The 15153-nt window shown below is 48.5% G+C and overlaps 1 protein-coding gene across 2 annotated transcripts; it reads right to left on the reverse strand.

Annotated features, from left to right (window-relative positions):
• Positions 1-330: 330 nt before the first annotated feature.
• LOC122468422 (cytochrome P450 1A2) lies at positions 331-6294 on the reverse strand. Of its 2 annotated transcripts, none has more exons than XM_043555003.1 (7): positions 6179-6294; positions 4273-5100; positions 3606-3726; positions 3040-3129; positions 2737-2860; positions 1484-1570; positions 331-751 (listed from the first exon to the last, which is right to left on the reverse strand). In XM_043555003.1, the coding sequence occupies exons 2-7, from the start codon at positions 5089-5091 to the stop codon at positions 454-456; spliced, it is 1539 nt and encodes a 512-aa protein (XP_043410938.1). In that variant the 5' UTR covers positions 5092-5100; positions 6179-6294; the 3' UTR covers positions 331-453. The 2 variants fall into 2 exon arrangements, with proteins under 2 accessions (XP_043410938.1, XP_043410937.1); XM_043555002.1 differs by having other exon boundaries at positions 4273-5103; positions 6179-6284.
• Positions 6295-15153: the final 8859 nt, after the last annotated feature.

The raw sequence follows: 15153 nt of genomic DNA on the forward strand, positions 1-15153 counted from the left end.
CTAGCAAATTAAAGAACCTAAGGAGGGGGAGGTCATTGGAACCCCCAGTCTGAAGCACAAGTAGCAGCCTGGGGCTTGTGACTAGCAACTAAAGTCAGGAGTGGGGGGTGGGGGGCAGTCCTGTAGGATTGAGCCCTTAACCTGTGAAGTGTAATGCTATCTCTGGGTAGACAGTGTTAGAATTGAGTTGAATTCTTGGACACCCTGTTGGTGTCCAAGAATTGCTTGGTGTTGTATGTGTGGGGACCCCCCATGTTGAAACTGGATCCAGGAACCCCCTGAGATCTGTGAATATACTAAAAGCCATTGGATTGTCTACTTTTAAGAAAGTGAATTGTGTGGTATGTATATTATACCTCAATAAAGCTTTCATTTAAGAAAAAGGCAAAAAACAAGGGCTGGGGACCCATGGGTGATCCTCACCCCTCCCTCTGCCTTGGCATGCTGGTGTCTTCACTTGATGGAGAAACGTGGCCGGGCCTGGACGTGCTCACAGCGGACGTGCTTCATGGTCAGTCCATAGATGGGAGTTAGGTCTACTTTCACACCCGCTGGCACGCTGAACTCCAGCTGCTGCAGCAAGATGGCTAGGAAGAGGAAGACCTCCCACTTGGCCAGGACCTCCCCTATACACCGGCGCTTGCCCAGGCCAAAGATCATCACCTTCTCACTTAAGATCTTGTTGATGGCAGTGCCATCAGCAGTGAGGAATCGCTCTGGCCGGAACTCAAATGGATCTCCCCACACCTTTCTGCAAGAGGAACAGAGGAGATGGGATTTCTGGGTGGGGGAGACCCCAGGAGGAAAGACCTGGGGGAGACTTCTGTTGATGGTACAAGTGTTAGAATAGGTCGAGAGTAATGAAAAGAGAGTGGAGAAAGCGGCCAAACCGTATTTTGATGCTTATTTCTTTTACAAATCTCTCTCTAAAATGATTGGCCTTGCAAATGGTGCTTTTTAATATTAGTTTGTTATTTTAAAGAAATAATGCTTCAATTACAAGAAATTAAAAGAAGGAAAATGTTATCTCCATCCTACTCAATATATAAGGGGAATCAATAGTACATCCTGGTTTATGCTCATTGCTTTGGAGGAATTGTTGGCAGTATCCCTTTTCACACTCAGGAGCGCCCCCCCCCCCCATTTAGATGGTAAATTATATGGTACCCCTACCTACAGGCTAGAGTGGGATTTTCTAAAGAGAGGTCACCAGGCCATTGCCATCAGAATCACCTGAGGTACTCCATTTTACCTACCAAAGTGGAATCTTGGGGGATGAGGCACCCTAATCTAACCAACCTGCTGGTCATTTCCTATGTGCACTATAGTTTGAGAAACATGGACCTAAAGTCTGTTACTTAGAACAGACTATGTATAGCAATCAAGGCCCCATTCCTCTATTATATAACCAGTTCCCAGAGGGACAGACAGCCTTCCTGACTGCTGAGCCTCACGTATTTTTTAGTGGGAGATGTATACTCACTGGTCATGATTGACCTGCCACTGGTTTATGAAGACAAGGTGTTTCTCTGGGATGTAGAAGCCATTCAGTGTCGTGTCCCTTGTTGTGCTGAGGAAGGAAGAGGGGGCAGTCAGGCTCAGGGCAGGAAAACTGGGGCATGTCTTTGGGAACTATTCTCTCCTACTTCCGCCCCAGCCCAATAGCTTGCTCGCCACAGTCTCCATACCCCACACTGGGAGGGAATGTCGGGTGCAGGGAAGCGGTGAAGTTATCCTTCCCCTTCCTCAGCGCCTGTTTTTCACCTTCAGCCGAGCAAGTGTTTACTAAACTTTTTTGTGCATCTGGCTGTGCACTTGGCCATCCTCTGGAGCCAAGAAGAAGGCAGTCTGGGCCAGCCCTGCGGGAGTTCCCAGCTTGGCTGAGGAGTCAGGCCTCTTGCTCCAGGAATGACTAGACCAATATATGGGTAGAAGTAAATGTTCACTAACTCTCTTGACATTGTGAAAAATCCCAGGACATTATCAAAGACAAACGGCTGAAAGTTCTGCAAGATATCAGAGAATGAATCTATGCCAGCCAGTTGAGTCAAGAAAGCCTGCTAGCGAAGGGGAAGTTTGTGTCAGGATGGACCTTGGGCAAGCACAGAATTCTGGTAGCCAGAGAAGAGGGTAGATGGCATTCCCGGCAGAAGGTCCAGCATCAGCAGGATTGGAGGTTGGCTTCATCGTGCTGGTGAGGTCCAGTGAGGCCAGCCTGGCTGGGCTGAGAGTACTTGCAGGGAGGGAATGTGAGCAGAGGTGAGTGAGAGCTGAGGTCAAGAATGTGACTTTCTCGGGGCGCCTGGGTGGCGCAGTCGGTTAAGCGTCCGACTTCAGCCAGGTCACGATCTCTCGGTCCGGGAGTTCGAGCCCCGCGTCAGGCTCTGGGCTGATGGCTCAGAGCCTGGAGCCTGTTTCCGATTCTGTGTCTCCCTCTCTCTCTCTGCCCCTCCCCCATTCATGCTCTGTCTCTCTCTGTCCCAAAAATAAATAAACGTTGAAAAAAAAAATTAAAAAAAAAAAAAAAAAGAATGTGACTTTCTCCTGAAAGTGGGGTAGTTTGATCAGGCTTGGACTGGCTGGGGCACAGACTAGAGGCTGAGGGTCTGTGAGGAACTTGGTGACATGGCCAGAAATGAGATGCCGAGATCTGAGCCAGGGCCAGGGCTGAGAAGATGGGAAGAAGAGACATGGTGAGGACTTCAAAGGCGGCAGGGCAGAATAAACAGATCTTACCTGTGGGGGACAGTGAAGGGGATGAAGGAGGAGTGTCGGAAGATCTCCAAGATGGAGGCCTCCAGGTAGGGCAGCTGGAGTCTGTCAGACAACCGGGGCCGCCGTGCCCTGCCAACCACTGTGTCTGTAGAACACGGAAGACCAAACAGGGCTTAGGGCCGTCCTGATTGCTCCATAGCATCTGCGTCCCCTATTATGTCCCCTATTACATCCCCTGTTAGGCCCATAACGGCCACGTGTAGATCGAACAAATCACCTGGGGATCCCAAGGCTTCCCTCAGCCAATGCATCTCTGCCACATACCCAGCTCCTCCTGGATCTTTCTCTGTTTCTCAGGATTTGTCACAAGGTACATAAGGCTCCAGGAGATGGCTGTTGTGATAGTGTCAAATCCTGGGCAGCATGGTACAAGGTAAGGAAGTAAGAAAGCCAAGAACAAGAAACCAGAATTCCCCAAACACCCAGCATGAATGTACCAAGCATTGCTTTCTCTGCCTTCTTCCCCCCTACCTTCTCCACCCCCTCCATGAGTTTTCTGAGGGCAGAGACAGATCTTCTCACCGCAAATTTGGTCACTGGTTTTAGAATTCGTTTCTGGAATTACAGGGACCCAGACTTCCAGGCTAGAGAACCCTTTATTATTCAGGTAGGGAAACTGAGGCCCAGAGGCAGAGAGGGGTTTGGTTGAATTTCCACTGACAGTTGTTGGCATGGCCTGGACTCAGACCCTGAACATGGGCCAGGTGTCTGCGTGTCCTGCACCCATCTGGTATGTGGTTGGCAAGTTATCTGATGGACTCAGGGGCTGAACAAGTCTGTGGGTGGACAGCAGGCAGTGATGGATGGAGGAGCAAGGGTCTGACTCCTACCGGCCCCAAAAATGTCGTTGATAAGGCTGACAATCTTCTCGTGAGGGATGCGGCCACCATTAGCTCTGGAGCCCTTCTTACAGTGCTTCAACAGGGCGCCTGTGATGTCCTGGATGTTGTTCTGTGAGGACACAAGCTTAGGGACAACCCTGGCATTTCCAGGGCCAACCACTGAACCTTGCCCCATTCCACATGGCACCTCCCCCTGGCCTCTAGGCAGTAAGCTGGGCTTACAGTGGGAGCTGGTGGCAGCCCTGGGGACCCTTCCTCCCAATAACCCCAAGGGTCCAGTTTCCAAGGAGGAGGCTGGGGTGAGTACTGGGAAGCAAAGTGCCACCTGAGCTGGGGATTAGCCTCTGTCAGCATTCAGATTCCTGCAGAACAAAAGCCTTCTTAAGACAACAACCCCCCACATTGCAGGACTCTGCCAGGGGCCCATTCACAGCCAAATATCTCTGGGGCTTCAAGCCACCCTGAAAGAGAGGCAGGAGGGATGAGGAAACTAAGGCCAGAGAGGGAAAGGGATTGTTTCCAGGTCCCACAGCTAGTCCAGGGTGTTCCAGAGCCTTCCTAGGCCTTGGCAGCAGCATATCAGCTGCGTGTGTAGCTTGAAGCTGAGTGAGAGGGATGGCACCCAGGCCCTGCAGCTCCAAAACCCTGGGCTCACCTCGTCAAAGTCCTGGTAGTGCTCCTGGATAATTTTCTGCAGGAACTGTACCAACTTCTGGTTGAAGGCCTTGAATCTCTGCAGGCCAGGGGTGGGGATATATTGAAGGATGGGGAAGAAGTCCACAGGGTTCCCGGAGGACGCATTCTCCACGAATATATTGCCGCTGTGTATGAGGCTGAGCTTTTCCTCACTGTCCTGAGGAAAGTGTTGCCCAAAGCACATGGCACCAATGACATTGGCCACTGACAGCACCACTTGGCTATGGGGATCGAAGCTCCCGACCTCTGCCATCTGTTCCTGCAACCTGCTGAGGAGGGCCTCGGCCTCCTTGCTCACGTGGTCTTCCAGGTAGCAGGAGGATGAGGAAGCCGGGTCTGAGGCAATGGAGAAGGTGTTGAGAGCGCTCTGGGCCAGGCGCCTGCGGGCGGCCCACACCGGTCCAGAGTCTGGGCTGAAGGTCATGCTGTGGCCATCAGTGACCAGACTGAAGCTGTAGAGGTTGGGCCGGCCCTTGAAGTCATCACCCTGCTGCACCAGGGCCTGCCGGATGGTGTCCAGGCCGCTGAGCACCAGCACGGGTGTGGAGCCGATGCGGATTTGCAGCACGTCCCCGTAACGCTGGCTCAGCCTTGCCAGCACCAGATGTGGGTTCTTCCCCAAGGTCAGCACGTGCCCGAGCAGAGGCCAGCCCCAGGGCCCTGGTGGACTCTTCAGGCCTTTGGGAACCCGAGGCCGCCAGGCCTTGACCACCCAGAACACCAGGCAGAAGGCAAAGGAGGCCAGGAGAAGCTCTGTGGCCGTTGGGGATATTGCCATCTGTATCAACTACTGGGGAAGAAGGAGGCGCCAGGTTGAGCATCAAGATGGAGCCATTCACTCGTTCATTCACTCACTCAGTCAATAAACACTGGCACATGATTGGTACTTGGCTCCTAGCTAGATGCCAGAAAGACTTAAGTGTATCCACCGTAGGTCCCGTGTCCCAAGAGCTCACTCTTAGAGCATCACCGAATCTGAGGCCTGGAAAGGAGACTCAAAATTCCCAACCTAAGTGTCTGAACTCTTACCCCTGATGCTCCCATCTGCCCATCACCTCAATTTCCAATTCTGAGGCTGGAGTGGAGGCAATTGACGACTTCAAAACAGGGAAGCACCCTTGCCAGCCCCCAGTTCAAGGTTATGCTGGACATTATGCCAAAGGGTCCCTGCCGATGCTGACTTCCTGCCAATACCTCCTCCTACCCAGGGAAAGGGGAACAGCTCCCACCCAGCAACAAACACTGAAGGGGCCAGGGTCCCAAGGCTCATGCAAATGACTGGTGATGCTTCCTCCCCTGGGGCATTCTTTACCAGATCAAGGAGAGTCCTTCCTCTGAGGATGAGTCCCCACCCTCTCACAGTCTTGGAGACTGAGATTGGGCTGCAACCAAGCCACAGCCAGGGCTGCCCTCGTGCCAGGTGGGGACCCCTCCCCATCTCTCCATTCTAATCAGAGATGGCCCAGTCCAAGTTGCTAATTTAAAAATGGAGACAGAAAGAAAATTTAAAAATAAAAATGGAGAGAGGCCTTTGGGTGGCTCAGTTGGTTAAGCTTCCAACTCTTGATTTCAGCTCAGGTCATGATCCCAGGGTCGTGGGATTGAGCCCCGTGTTGGACTCCACACTGAGAATGGAGTCTACTTTGGATTCTCTCTCTCTCTCTCTCTCTCTCTCTCTTCCTCTGTACCTCTCCCCCACTCTCTCTCTCTCTAAAGATAAATAAATAAATAAGTAGAAACTGAGGTCTGGAACTGGTCAGGGTGGACCAGAACTCAGGCCTCCTACACCTAACTCAGGGTCTATTCCTCTCCATTCATTCCCAAGATATTTCCCAGGGACTGGGAAATAAGCCCAAGAAAGGTACCTGTAGAGGCAGGTGCTTGAGATCAGCAGGGTTATGGAGTCTGGCACGGAGCTTCTGTCTCTGGGTGAAGGGCCTTTTATAAACATCACCCTCTGTCAGATTGGCCTGGCCATCCTGGTCACCTGATATCAATGTCATCAAATGAAGTCAGAAGGGTCAGCCCTTGACCTTGGGCAAGGATCCCTCAGCTGCACCGACTACCCAGGGCCCAAGGCAGGTCTTGTCATGTCCCTGGGGAGGAATGTCCAGCTCTTTTCAGGCTCCAGGGTCAAAACGCTTTTTTCTCTCAAGGGCAGGTCAGGGTCTAGGAGCAAAAGACCCCTGGGCTGTTTCAGTCTCCTCTCCCACTGCACCCATGAGGAGGCACCCTGCCTGGGCACTTGGTCCAGGCTGATCTGCTCTTCTCAGGAATGGTGATCTGTAGCACCCTTCCAACAAGCTGCAAAACCCCATAAGAAATGGCCGTGTTCCGGCCAACTCCGAGTTTCAGCCCAAATCTTTAATCTGAAAAACATTTAGGAACCTGCATTCTGAAGGGTGACCCCTTTGCCCTCCTCCCTCCTGGTAAGAGATGATAAGAAATTTAAAATCAAATGAAGACTATCCATGCTGTGGGCGGTTCCTCATGGCAACTGGCTTCAAAACAGTCAACACCATTTAAAAAAAGGTCCTTTTCTAGAGTGAAGAACCTGAAGAGACAAAGCAACCAAATACAATATGTAGGGGCATCTGGGCGGCTCAGTTGGTTGAGTGTCCAACTTCAGTTCAGGTCATGATCTTGCGGTTCATGAGTTTGAACCCCACATTGGGCTCACTGTTGTCAGCCTGTCAGTGTAGAACCTGCTTTGGATCCTCTGTCCCCCTCTCTCTGCCCCTCCCCCACTTGTGCTTTCTCAAAAGTAAATAAACACCTTTTTAAAAAAACAAAAAAAATGCAATATGTAAAATTTCACTGGACCCTGGATTTAAAGGAAAAAAACATTTTTTAAAAATTTTACAGAGAGTGTGTGAGTTGGGAAGAGGGGCAGAGGGAAAGAGAGAGAGAGAGAGAGAGAGAGAGAGAGAATCCAAACAGGCTCCACGTTCTGGCTCCACGCCCAGTGCAAAGCCTGATGGGGGGCTCGATCCCATGACCCTGGGATCATGACCCAAGCAGAAATCAAGAGTCAGACACTCAACCGTCTGAGCTACCCAGGCGCTCCAAGAAAAAAATTTTTAAAGCTACAGAAGACATTTTTGGGATAACTGGAGGCACATGAACATAGATTGGAGATTAGAAGATATTAAGGAATTAACCTTAATTTTCTTAGGTGTGAATGTAGCATCGTGGTTATGTGGCAGGGTATTGTAGGAAATTTTCTTAGGAGATTAATGTTATGGTGTTTGGGGGTGAAGTGTCATGATTTTTGCAACTTAAAACATTTTTTTTTTTACATTTATTTTTGATATAGAGAGACAGAGCACAAGTCGGGGAGGGGCAGAGAGAGAAGGAGACACAGAATCCGAAGCAGGCTCCAGGCTTCGAGCTGTCAGCACAGAGCCCGATGTGGCGCTCAAACTCACAAACCTTGAGACCATGACCTAAGGTCAAGTCGGACACTTAACCAACTGAACCACCCAGGCGCCCCGAATTTTTTCAACTTTTAAATAATTCTGTTAAAAAATGTCTAAGGGGCCTCTGGGTGGCTCAGTCGGTTAAGCTTCCAACTCTTGATTTTGGCTTAGGTCATGATCTCACACGGTTTGTGGGACTGAACCCCACCTTGAGCTCTGTGTTCACATCAAGGAGTCTGCTTGGGATCGTCTCTCTGCCCCTCCCCTGTTTATGCAGTATCTCTCTCAAAATAAAGAAATAAACATTAAAAAGAAAATGGGAAAAAATGTATGTCTCGGGGTGTATGCATATAGATATGGCAAATGTTAGCTATCCAAGGTCCTAGGGGAAGGTATGTGGGTGTTCACTGACTATCAAGGAGCTTTAAGGTAGCAAGAGGGCTGTTGCTTGGTGAGGATTTCCATCGTGATTCCCTCTCCTTCCCTGGGGAAGGCAGGAGGAACTCTCCATCTCAGAGCGCTAAGTGAGGAGGGTCCAGAAGACCCAAGGTTTGAAAGTTGGATACCTGTTGGGGTCCCTTGGGTGGCTCAGTGGGTTGAGTGTTTGACTCTTGATTTCGGCTCAGGTGGTGATCTCACTGTTTGTGGTTTCGAGCCCCCGAGTCCGACTCTGTGCTGATGGTTCAGAGCCTGCTTGGGATTCTCTCTCTGCTCCTCCCCACCTCAAAATAAATAAACTTTAAAAAAAAAGGAGGGGAGAATGGCGTCTCCTTCTTGGGCCAAGAGTCCAGGTGGGTTGGACAGTGGTGAGGAGGACTGTGCCATTTGCATATTTATCACATACTTTATAGAGCTTGATAGTTATGGACTCAGTTGTTCTAAGAGCTTTTCACCTATGAACAAAAAACATTTTCAGTCATCCCATGGAATCGAAATTAATCCTGTTCTCGTATTACAATGGAGTAAGAGAGGCACAGACAAGTTGTGTAATTTGCTCTAGGTTCCAGAGGAGTGTATTAGAGCTGAGACCCAAACCTTCAGAAGACTGTACTCCGGACCAACATGTTATACACCTGCTGGAAATGTGTCCCTAGATTTGGGGGAGCAGCTGTGATGGTGGGGGCAGCAGAGGGCAGTCTGCATGGCCAGAGTGGGGTGCAGTACCAAGATATGAGTCTCCTGAGGGCTGGGTAGACATCCTGAAGGGATTAGACATAAGCTGCATCATGGGACCTCACTGCAGAAGGGAGGGGACCTCAGCAGCCACAGGCTGCAAATGTACCCTGTGAGAGTGAGCTGGGGGCGGGCAAGAGGTCAGCCAGAGAGTCCATGCACTACTTAGGGACTCTATGATATGGAGGACAGTTGGGACTCTAAGGCACCCGATGCAAAGCTGGCAGTGGAGTATCTGCTACACATAAGGGCGTCTTTAGCCAAGAGAGAAGATAAATAGCACCCAGCAAATACAAAGAGATTGGCTTCTCTTCCAGCACCTTCCCTCTTTGCTCTCCCTGGTGGAGAGGCCAGTAAAGAGCAGGGCAGGGGAAGGAAGGAGTACAGAAACAGAGCAAAACTCTCTCCTTCTCATGGGGTCTGGCCAGGTCCCCAAGAGGCTGGGAACACACCCTAAATTGGACGTGAGAAGCAAATTTTGATTTAAAATTTTTTTTAATGTTTATTCATTCCTTGAGAGAGATAGACAGCATGAGCAGGGGAGAGGCAGAGAGAGGGAGACACAGAATCTGAAGCAGGCTCCAGGCTCTGAGTCCAATGCAGGGCCCAAACCCATGAACCGTGAGATCATGACCCAGGCTGAAATCGGACGCTTAACCGACTGAGCCACCCAGGCGCCCCGTAGCAAATTTTGATTTAGATTGAACTGGGGAAAGCTGTGTGGTCAAGCTGGGCCAAGGTCAAGAAGTCTGATACAACTGCAGAGAGGGTTTGAAGATCCATGGCTGAGAGAAAGGAAAGCTGTTTTCTGTCTGTATCTCTACTGGGTTCAGCTTGCGCAATAAAAAGATCAAGGTTTGGGGCACCTGGATGGGCTCAGTCGGTTGAGTGTCCGACTTTGGCTCAGGTCCTGATATCAAGGATTGTGAGTTCGAGTCCCGCATTGGGCTCTCTGCTGTCAGCGCAGAGCCCTCTTCGGATCCTCTAGTCTCCCTCTCTCTCTGCTCCTCCCCCATGCTTTCTCTCAAAAATAAATAAACATTAAAAAGAAAGATTAAAGTTTGAGGTTAGGCTAAGTTTTACAGAAAATTAAATATTTCTCTCTTTCTGTGGGTGTCTCTCCTCCCTCCCTCCTGTCCTTCCTTCTTTCCTTCTTCTTTCCTTCCTTCCTTCCTTCCTTTCCTTCCTCACCCCCTCTACCTTTATTTCCCTCTCCATCTCTCTCACTCTAATTCTTTAATTAAAAAGTCATACTTTATTCAGATCTCCTTAGTTTTTGCCTGATGTCTCCTTCTGTTCCACTATCCCATCAAGGAAGACCCCATATTACACTGAGTCATCGTTAAGCTCCCCTAGGCTGTGACGTTTCTCAGAGTATCTTTTTTTGATGGCCTTGACAGTTCTCAAGAGTACTGGTCTGTTATTCCACAAGATGCCCAGTGTTGGAATCTGTCTGATGCTGGGATTATGGGTTATTTGTAGAAGACCACAGAAGAGAAGTGCCATCTTTGTCACATCATGTCAAGGCTACATATTGTCAGCTTGGCTCAGGATGGTTGATGTTGACTTTGATCTGCCGGTTGAAGTGGAGTTTGTCAAGTTTTTCCATGGTGAGTCACTCCTCCCCACCCCACCCCCCCCTTCTGTACTGTGCTCTTTGGAAAGAAGGCCCTGTGAGCAGCCCACAACTACAGAGTGGAGAGTTCTGCTCCCCCCTCAACCTTGAGAATGGAGTATCTACATAAAATATTTGAACTTCTATGCAACAGGCTATCTTATTTTTAATAAAAATCTTTAAAACTTTAAAAAAAATTTTTTTTTCAACGTTTATTTATTTTTGGGACAGAGAGACAGAGCATGAACGGGGGAGGGGCAGAGAGAGAGGGAGACACAGAATTGGAAGCAGGCTCCAGGCTCTGAGCCATCAGCCCAGAGCCTGATGCGGGGCTCGAACTCACGGACCGCGAGATCATGACCTGGCTGAAGTCGGACGCTTAACCGACTGCGCCACCCAGGTGCCCCAAAACTTTTAATTAATTATAAGATCCACACTGAAAAGTGTAGATATTGTGTATAGCTTGATGAATTTTTACGGATTTAACAAGGCCATGAAACCAGCCCTCAAATCAAGAAACAGAACGTTACCAGCACCCTAGAAACCCCCTTGTGCTCTTACCCCGAGGGAAGCCATCACCCCAACTTCTAAGACTGTAGATTAGTCTTGTCTGTGTTTGTTCTTTTTTAAAAAATTTTTTTAATGTTTATTTTTGAGACAGAGAGAGACAGAGCACGACTGGGGGAGGGGCAGAGAGAGAGGGAGACACAGAATCTGAAATAGGCTCCAGACTCTGAGCTGTCAGCACAGAACCTGACATGGGGCTTGAACCCACAAACTGTGAGATCATGACCTGAGCTGAGTTGGACACTTAACCAACTGAGCCACCCAGGTGCCCCTGTGTTTGTTCTTTATATAAATGAAATTATGCTGTGTCTACTCTTTTTTTTTTGTCATGGAATATTTAAAAAATGTTTTTAAATGTTTATTTTATTTTTGAGACAGAGACAGAATGTGAGTGGGAGAGGGGCAGAGAGAGAGGGAGACACAGAATCTGAAGCAGGCTCTAGGTTCTGAGCTGTCAGCATGCATGAACCTCGAGATCATGACCTGAGTCGGATGCTTAACTGATCGAGCCACCCAGGTGCCCCTGTCCTGTAATATTTTTAGTTAATAGATTTTCTTTAGAGAAAGGGAGAGGGTCAGAGGAGAGAGAGAAAGAGAGAGAGAGAGAGAGAGAGAGAGAGAGAGAATCCCAAGCAGGATCCACGTTCAGTACGGAGCCCAATGTGGGGCTCGATCCCCCAACCTTGGGATCGTGACTTGAGCCGAAATCAAGAGTCTGACTCTTAACTGACTGAGCCCCCAGTAGATTTTATTTTTTATAATAGTCTAACTTTATAGAAAAATTGAGTGGAAAGTAGAGAAAACTGCCATATACCCCCCTACCTCCACTCCCCCTTTCCCCTATGATCAACACCTCCCATTAGCATGATTTGTTACAACTGGTGAATGAATACTGATACATCAGTATTAACTAAAGTCCATTGTTTACATTAGCGTGCCCTCTGCTCTATGAATTGTATGGTTCTATGAATTTGTTTTTACTTTTTCTATTACGGTAAAATATAACGTAAAAAATCATAAAACTCATTCCAATCACTTTTAAATGTCTAACTGAGCAGTCAGTGCATACTCCTTTGTATCTACCTTCGTCCCTTTCCATTCATTTATGAGATTTATTCACAAGTTGGATGTGGCTGTAGTTCATTCCCCTTGCTGTATGCTGTTCCATTATAACATGAACACACAATTTATTTATCCATTCAACTGCTGATTGATGTTTGGGTTGTTTTCCATCTCGGACTATGATGAGCCTGAATGTTGAGAGCGTTCTTACACATATTTCTGTATGTATTTCTGCTACGTATAAAGCCATAAGAGGACATGCTACATCATAGGCTAGACATAGGTTCCGTGCTAGTGGATTCTACCAAACAATTTTCCAAAGTACTTGAACCAATAGGTACGTCCACCAGCTGTGTGTGAGGGTGCATGCTTCTCATGCACACACCACCATGGACTACTGTTCACATTTTTCATTTTGTCCATTCTGGAGAGCATATTGACTACTTCCCTTTTTAAAATCCCTCGATGTTTCTCAGATTTCAGGATAAAAACCAGACTCCTTTGCTTAGCACCCAAAGGCTTCAGAGGCAGCTGTTGTTCACCTCTATGGATGGCTCTGTTTGCTGCCAAGAGCCCCCAGCATACCCCCAGCCCACCTCCATTGTCTTTCTCCATATGTTGATCCCTTTGCTTGAAACTCACAGCTACCCCGTGTTCTCTGGCCAGTTCCTGCTCATCATTCTATACCCTGCTGAGCTGTCACCACACTGCTCCTCTGAGTTCCCCCAGGCCTCACACTGCTCTCCTTGACAGCTCCCTTCATGCTGTCTCCCCTTTGGACTGTGAGCTTAAGGGTCGAGGTAGCCTCTGCTTTTCTCCTTACCTCTAGTTTCCAGCACCAAAACTGGCACACAACATGTATTCAGAACAAGATTTGTTGAATCCATTAGTGTTCACAAGTAAGAGTGCTAACCTGCATGAGAGCTTTGTGAACACTCTGCTTTGGGCATTTCCTGCATCAGTTTTATGGAAATTTCAAGTAATAATCCTGACAGTTAAAATTTGCTCTGAGCACCTACTCAGCACCATAGCCCAGGCTCTGTGCTGCATAATTAATGTTGGCCGTCTCTGTTTTAGCTTCACAGCAGTCCTATCCCGACGAAAGGATTCCAGGAAAGCGCAGAGTGTGGCTAAGGTTAAGGTGAGGGAAAGGGTGAAGGGTACTCCTCCATCACTCAACAAATTTGTTCAGTGCACGGTCATCAGCCTGGTTGGTGGTCAGGAGTCAGCAATTGGCATCCCCTTTTCTGCTCCTTGTGGGGTGAGTCCTTCTCTGTGCCTCTCATCATCCCATTCTCACTTCTGCCACAGCTCTGGCCACAAGGAGCTGTAGTTTTTGGCTGGCCCGTCATCTCACCCAAACTCCAGCAGAGACTGTGGGCCCCTTGAAGGCAGGGGCTGAGTCCCATTCATCTCTGCGCCCAGACCTGGCAGAGAAGGAGACCTTGCTGGACACAGGTGGATAATGAAATCTAGGGAAGGGGTCTCACGATCTATGAGATATGGATCTGGAGCTTCAGTTCTGGACATCCAATCACCTGCTGCATGGGTCCATCCAGGGGCCCCCTCCCACAGCATCCTTATCATGCCCACATGAATCATGTCACCTCCCTGCCCACACACCTTCCCTCTGGATCATCAGCCCAGCCAGAAACTCAGGAATCCTTCACCACCAGCTGGATTCTCAAGATCCTACTGCCTAAATACCTCTTAAGCCTTGCTCCTTTTCTCTGTTACTGTGGCACTGTCTGCAGAAGGCTGTCCACACCACTTCCTGCCCTTGCTTTTGCGGGAATCTCCTACTTGATCTCACTGTCTCTAAGCCAGTGCTGTCCAACAGAACTTTCTGTGGTGGTAGAATGTTCTGTGTCTGTGCTATCCGATAGGGTAGCCACAAGCCACATGCTGCTATCAAGCACTTGAAATGTGGTTAGTGCAACTGAGATACTGAATTTTATTTTTTTATTAAGTGTTTATTTATTTATTTTTGAGAAAAAGAGAGAGAGAGAGAGAGAGAGAGAGAGAGAGAGAACGCAAGCAGGGGAGGGGCAGAGAGAGAGAGGGAGAATCCCAAACAGGCTCTGCACTGTCAGTGCTGTTACTGTAGAGTCTGATGAGAGGTTCAGTCTCACGAACAGTGAGATCATGACCTGAACCAAAATCAAGAGTCTGACGCTCAACTGACTAAGCCACCCAGCACCCCTAACATACTGAATTTTAATTCCATTTAATTTAATTTAATTTAATTAATTTTTTAATTTCATTAAATTAAATTATTTTAAAATTCCATTTAATTTAATTTAATTTATTTATTTTTTAAATTCCATTTAATTCTAAATGGAAGTAGCCGCATATGGCTCAGGGTTGCTGTATTGGCCAACACCCTTCTTGGCTCCCTCCTCGACTCATCCCTCCAGTCTGAGCTCCATACCACCACCCAAGTGAACTTGTTGAATTGCAGGTCTGAGCGTGTCACATCTCTATTCAATTTTTTCTTTAGTAATCTCTCCACCCAACATGGGGCCCAAACTCACGACCCGGAGATCCAGAGCTGCATGTTCCACAGACTGAGCCAGCCAGGTGCCCCCAAAGCCTTTAGTAATTTCTTAAGACATTTGAAACAAATTTCAAACTCAGTTCAGCATGTGAGCCATTTTCTGCTCACTCCTCTCCTCACTTCCCACCGTCCCCTCCTTCTTAGGCGTCTTTCCCACCAGTCAGAGGGACCATTTATCCTTCTTGTTGTCTGCCTCTGTGCTTTCACACATGCTCTTCCCTCTGCCTGGAACACCTTATCCTCTTCCAACCACTTCTTCCCCATCCAACAAACACCCTCCAGGAAAAGCATTGCTTCCAGGTTAGAAATGCTTACTTACATTACGAATTGTGATGCGTTAATGACGAAGGATTCTCATCTCTCCAGTAGAGCAAATCCTCCAAACCTTAGCTCCAGCCCCACCTCCTCTGGGCCAGCCTGACCCCTTACTCTGGTTTGGATCCTCCT

Source organism: Prionailurus bengalensis, chromosome B3 (assembly GCF_016509475.1).
Source record: "Prionailurus bengalensis isolate Pbe53 chromosome B3, Fcat_Pben_1.1_paternal_pri, whole genome shotgun sequence".
Taxonomy (NCBI): Eukaryota; Metazoa; Chordata; class Mammalia; order Carnivora; family Felidae; genus Prionailurus; species Prionailurus bengalensis.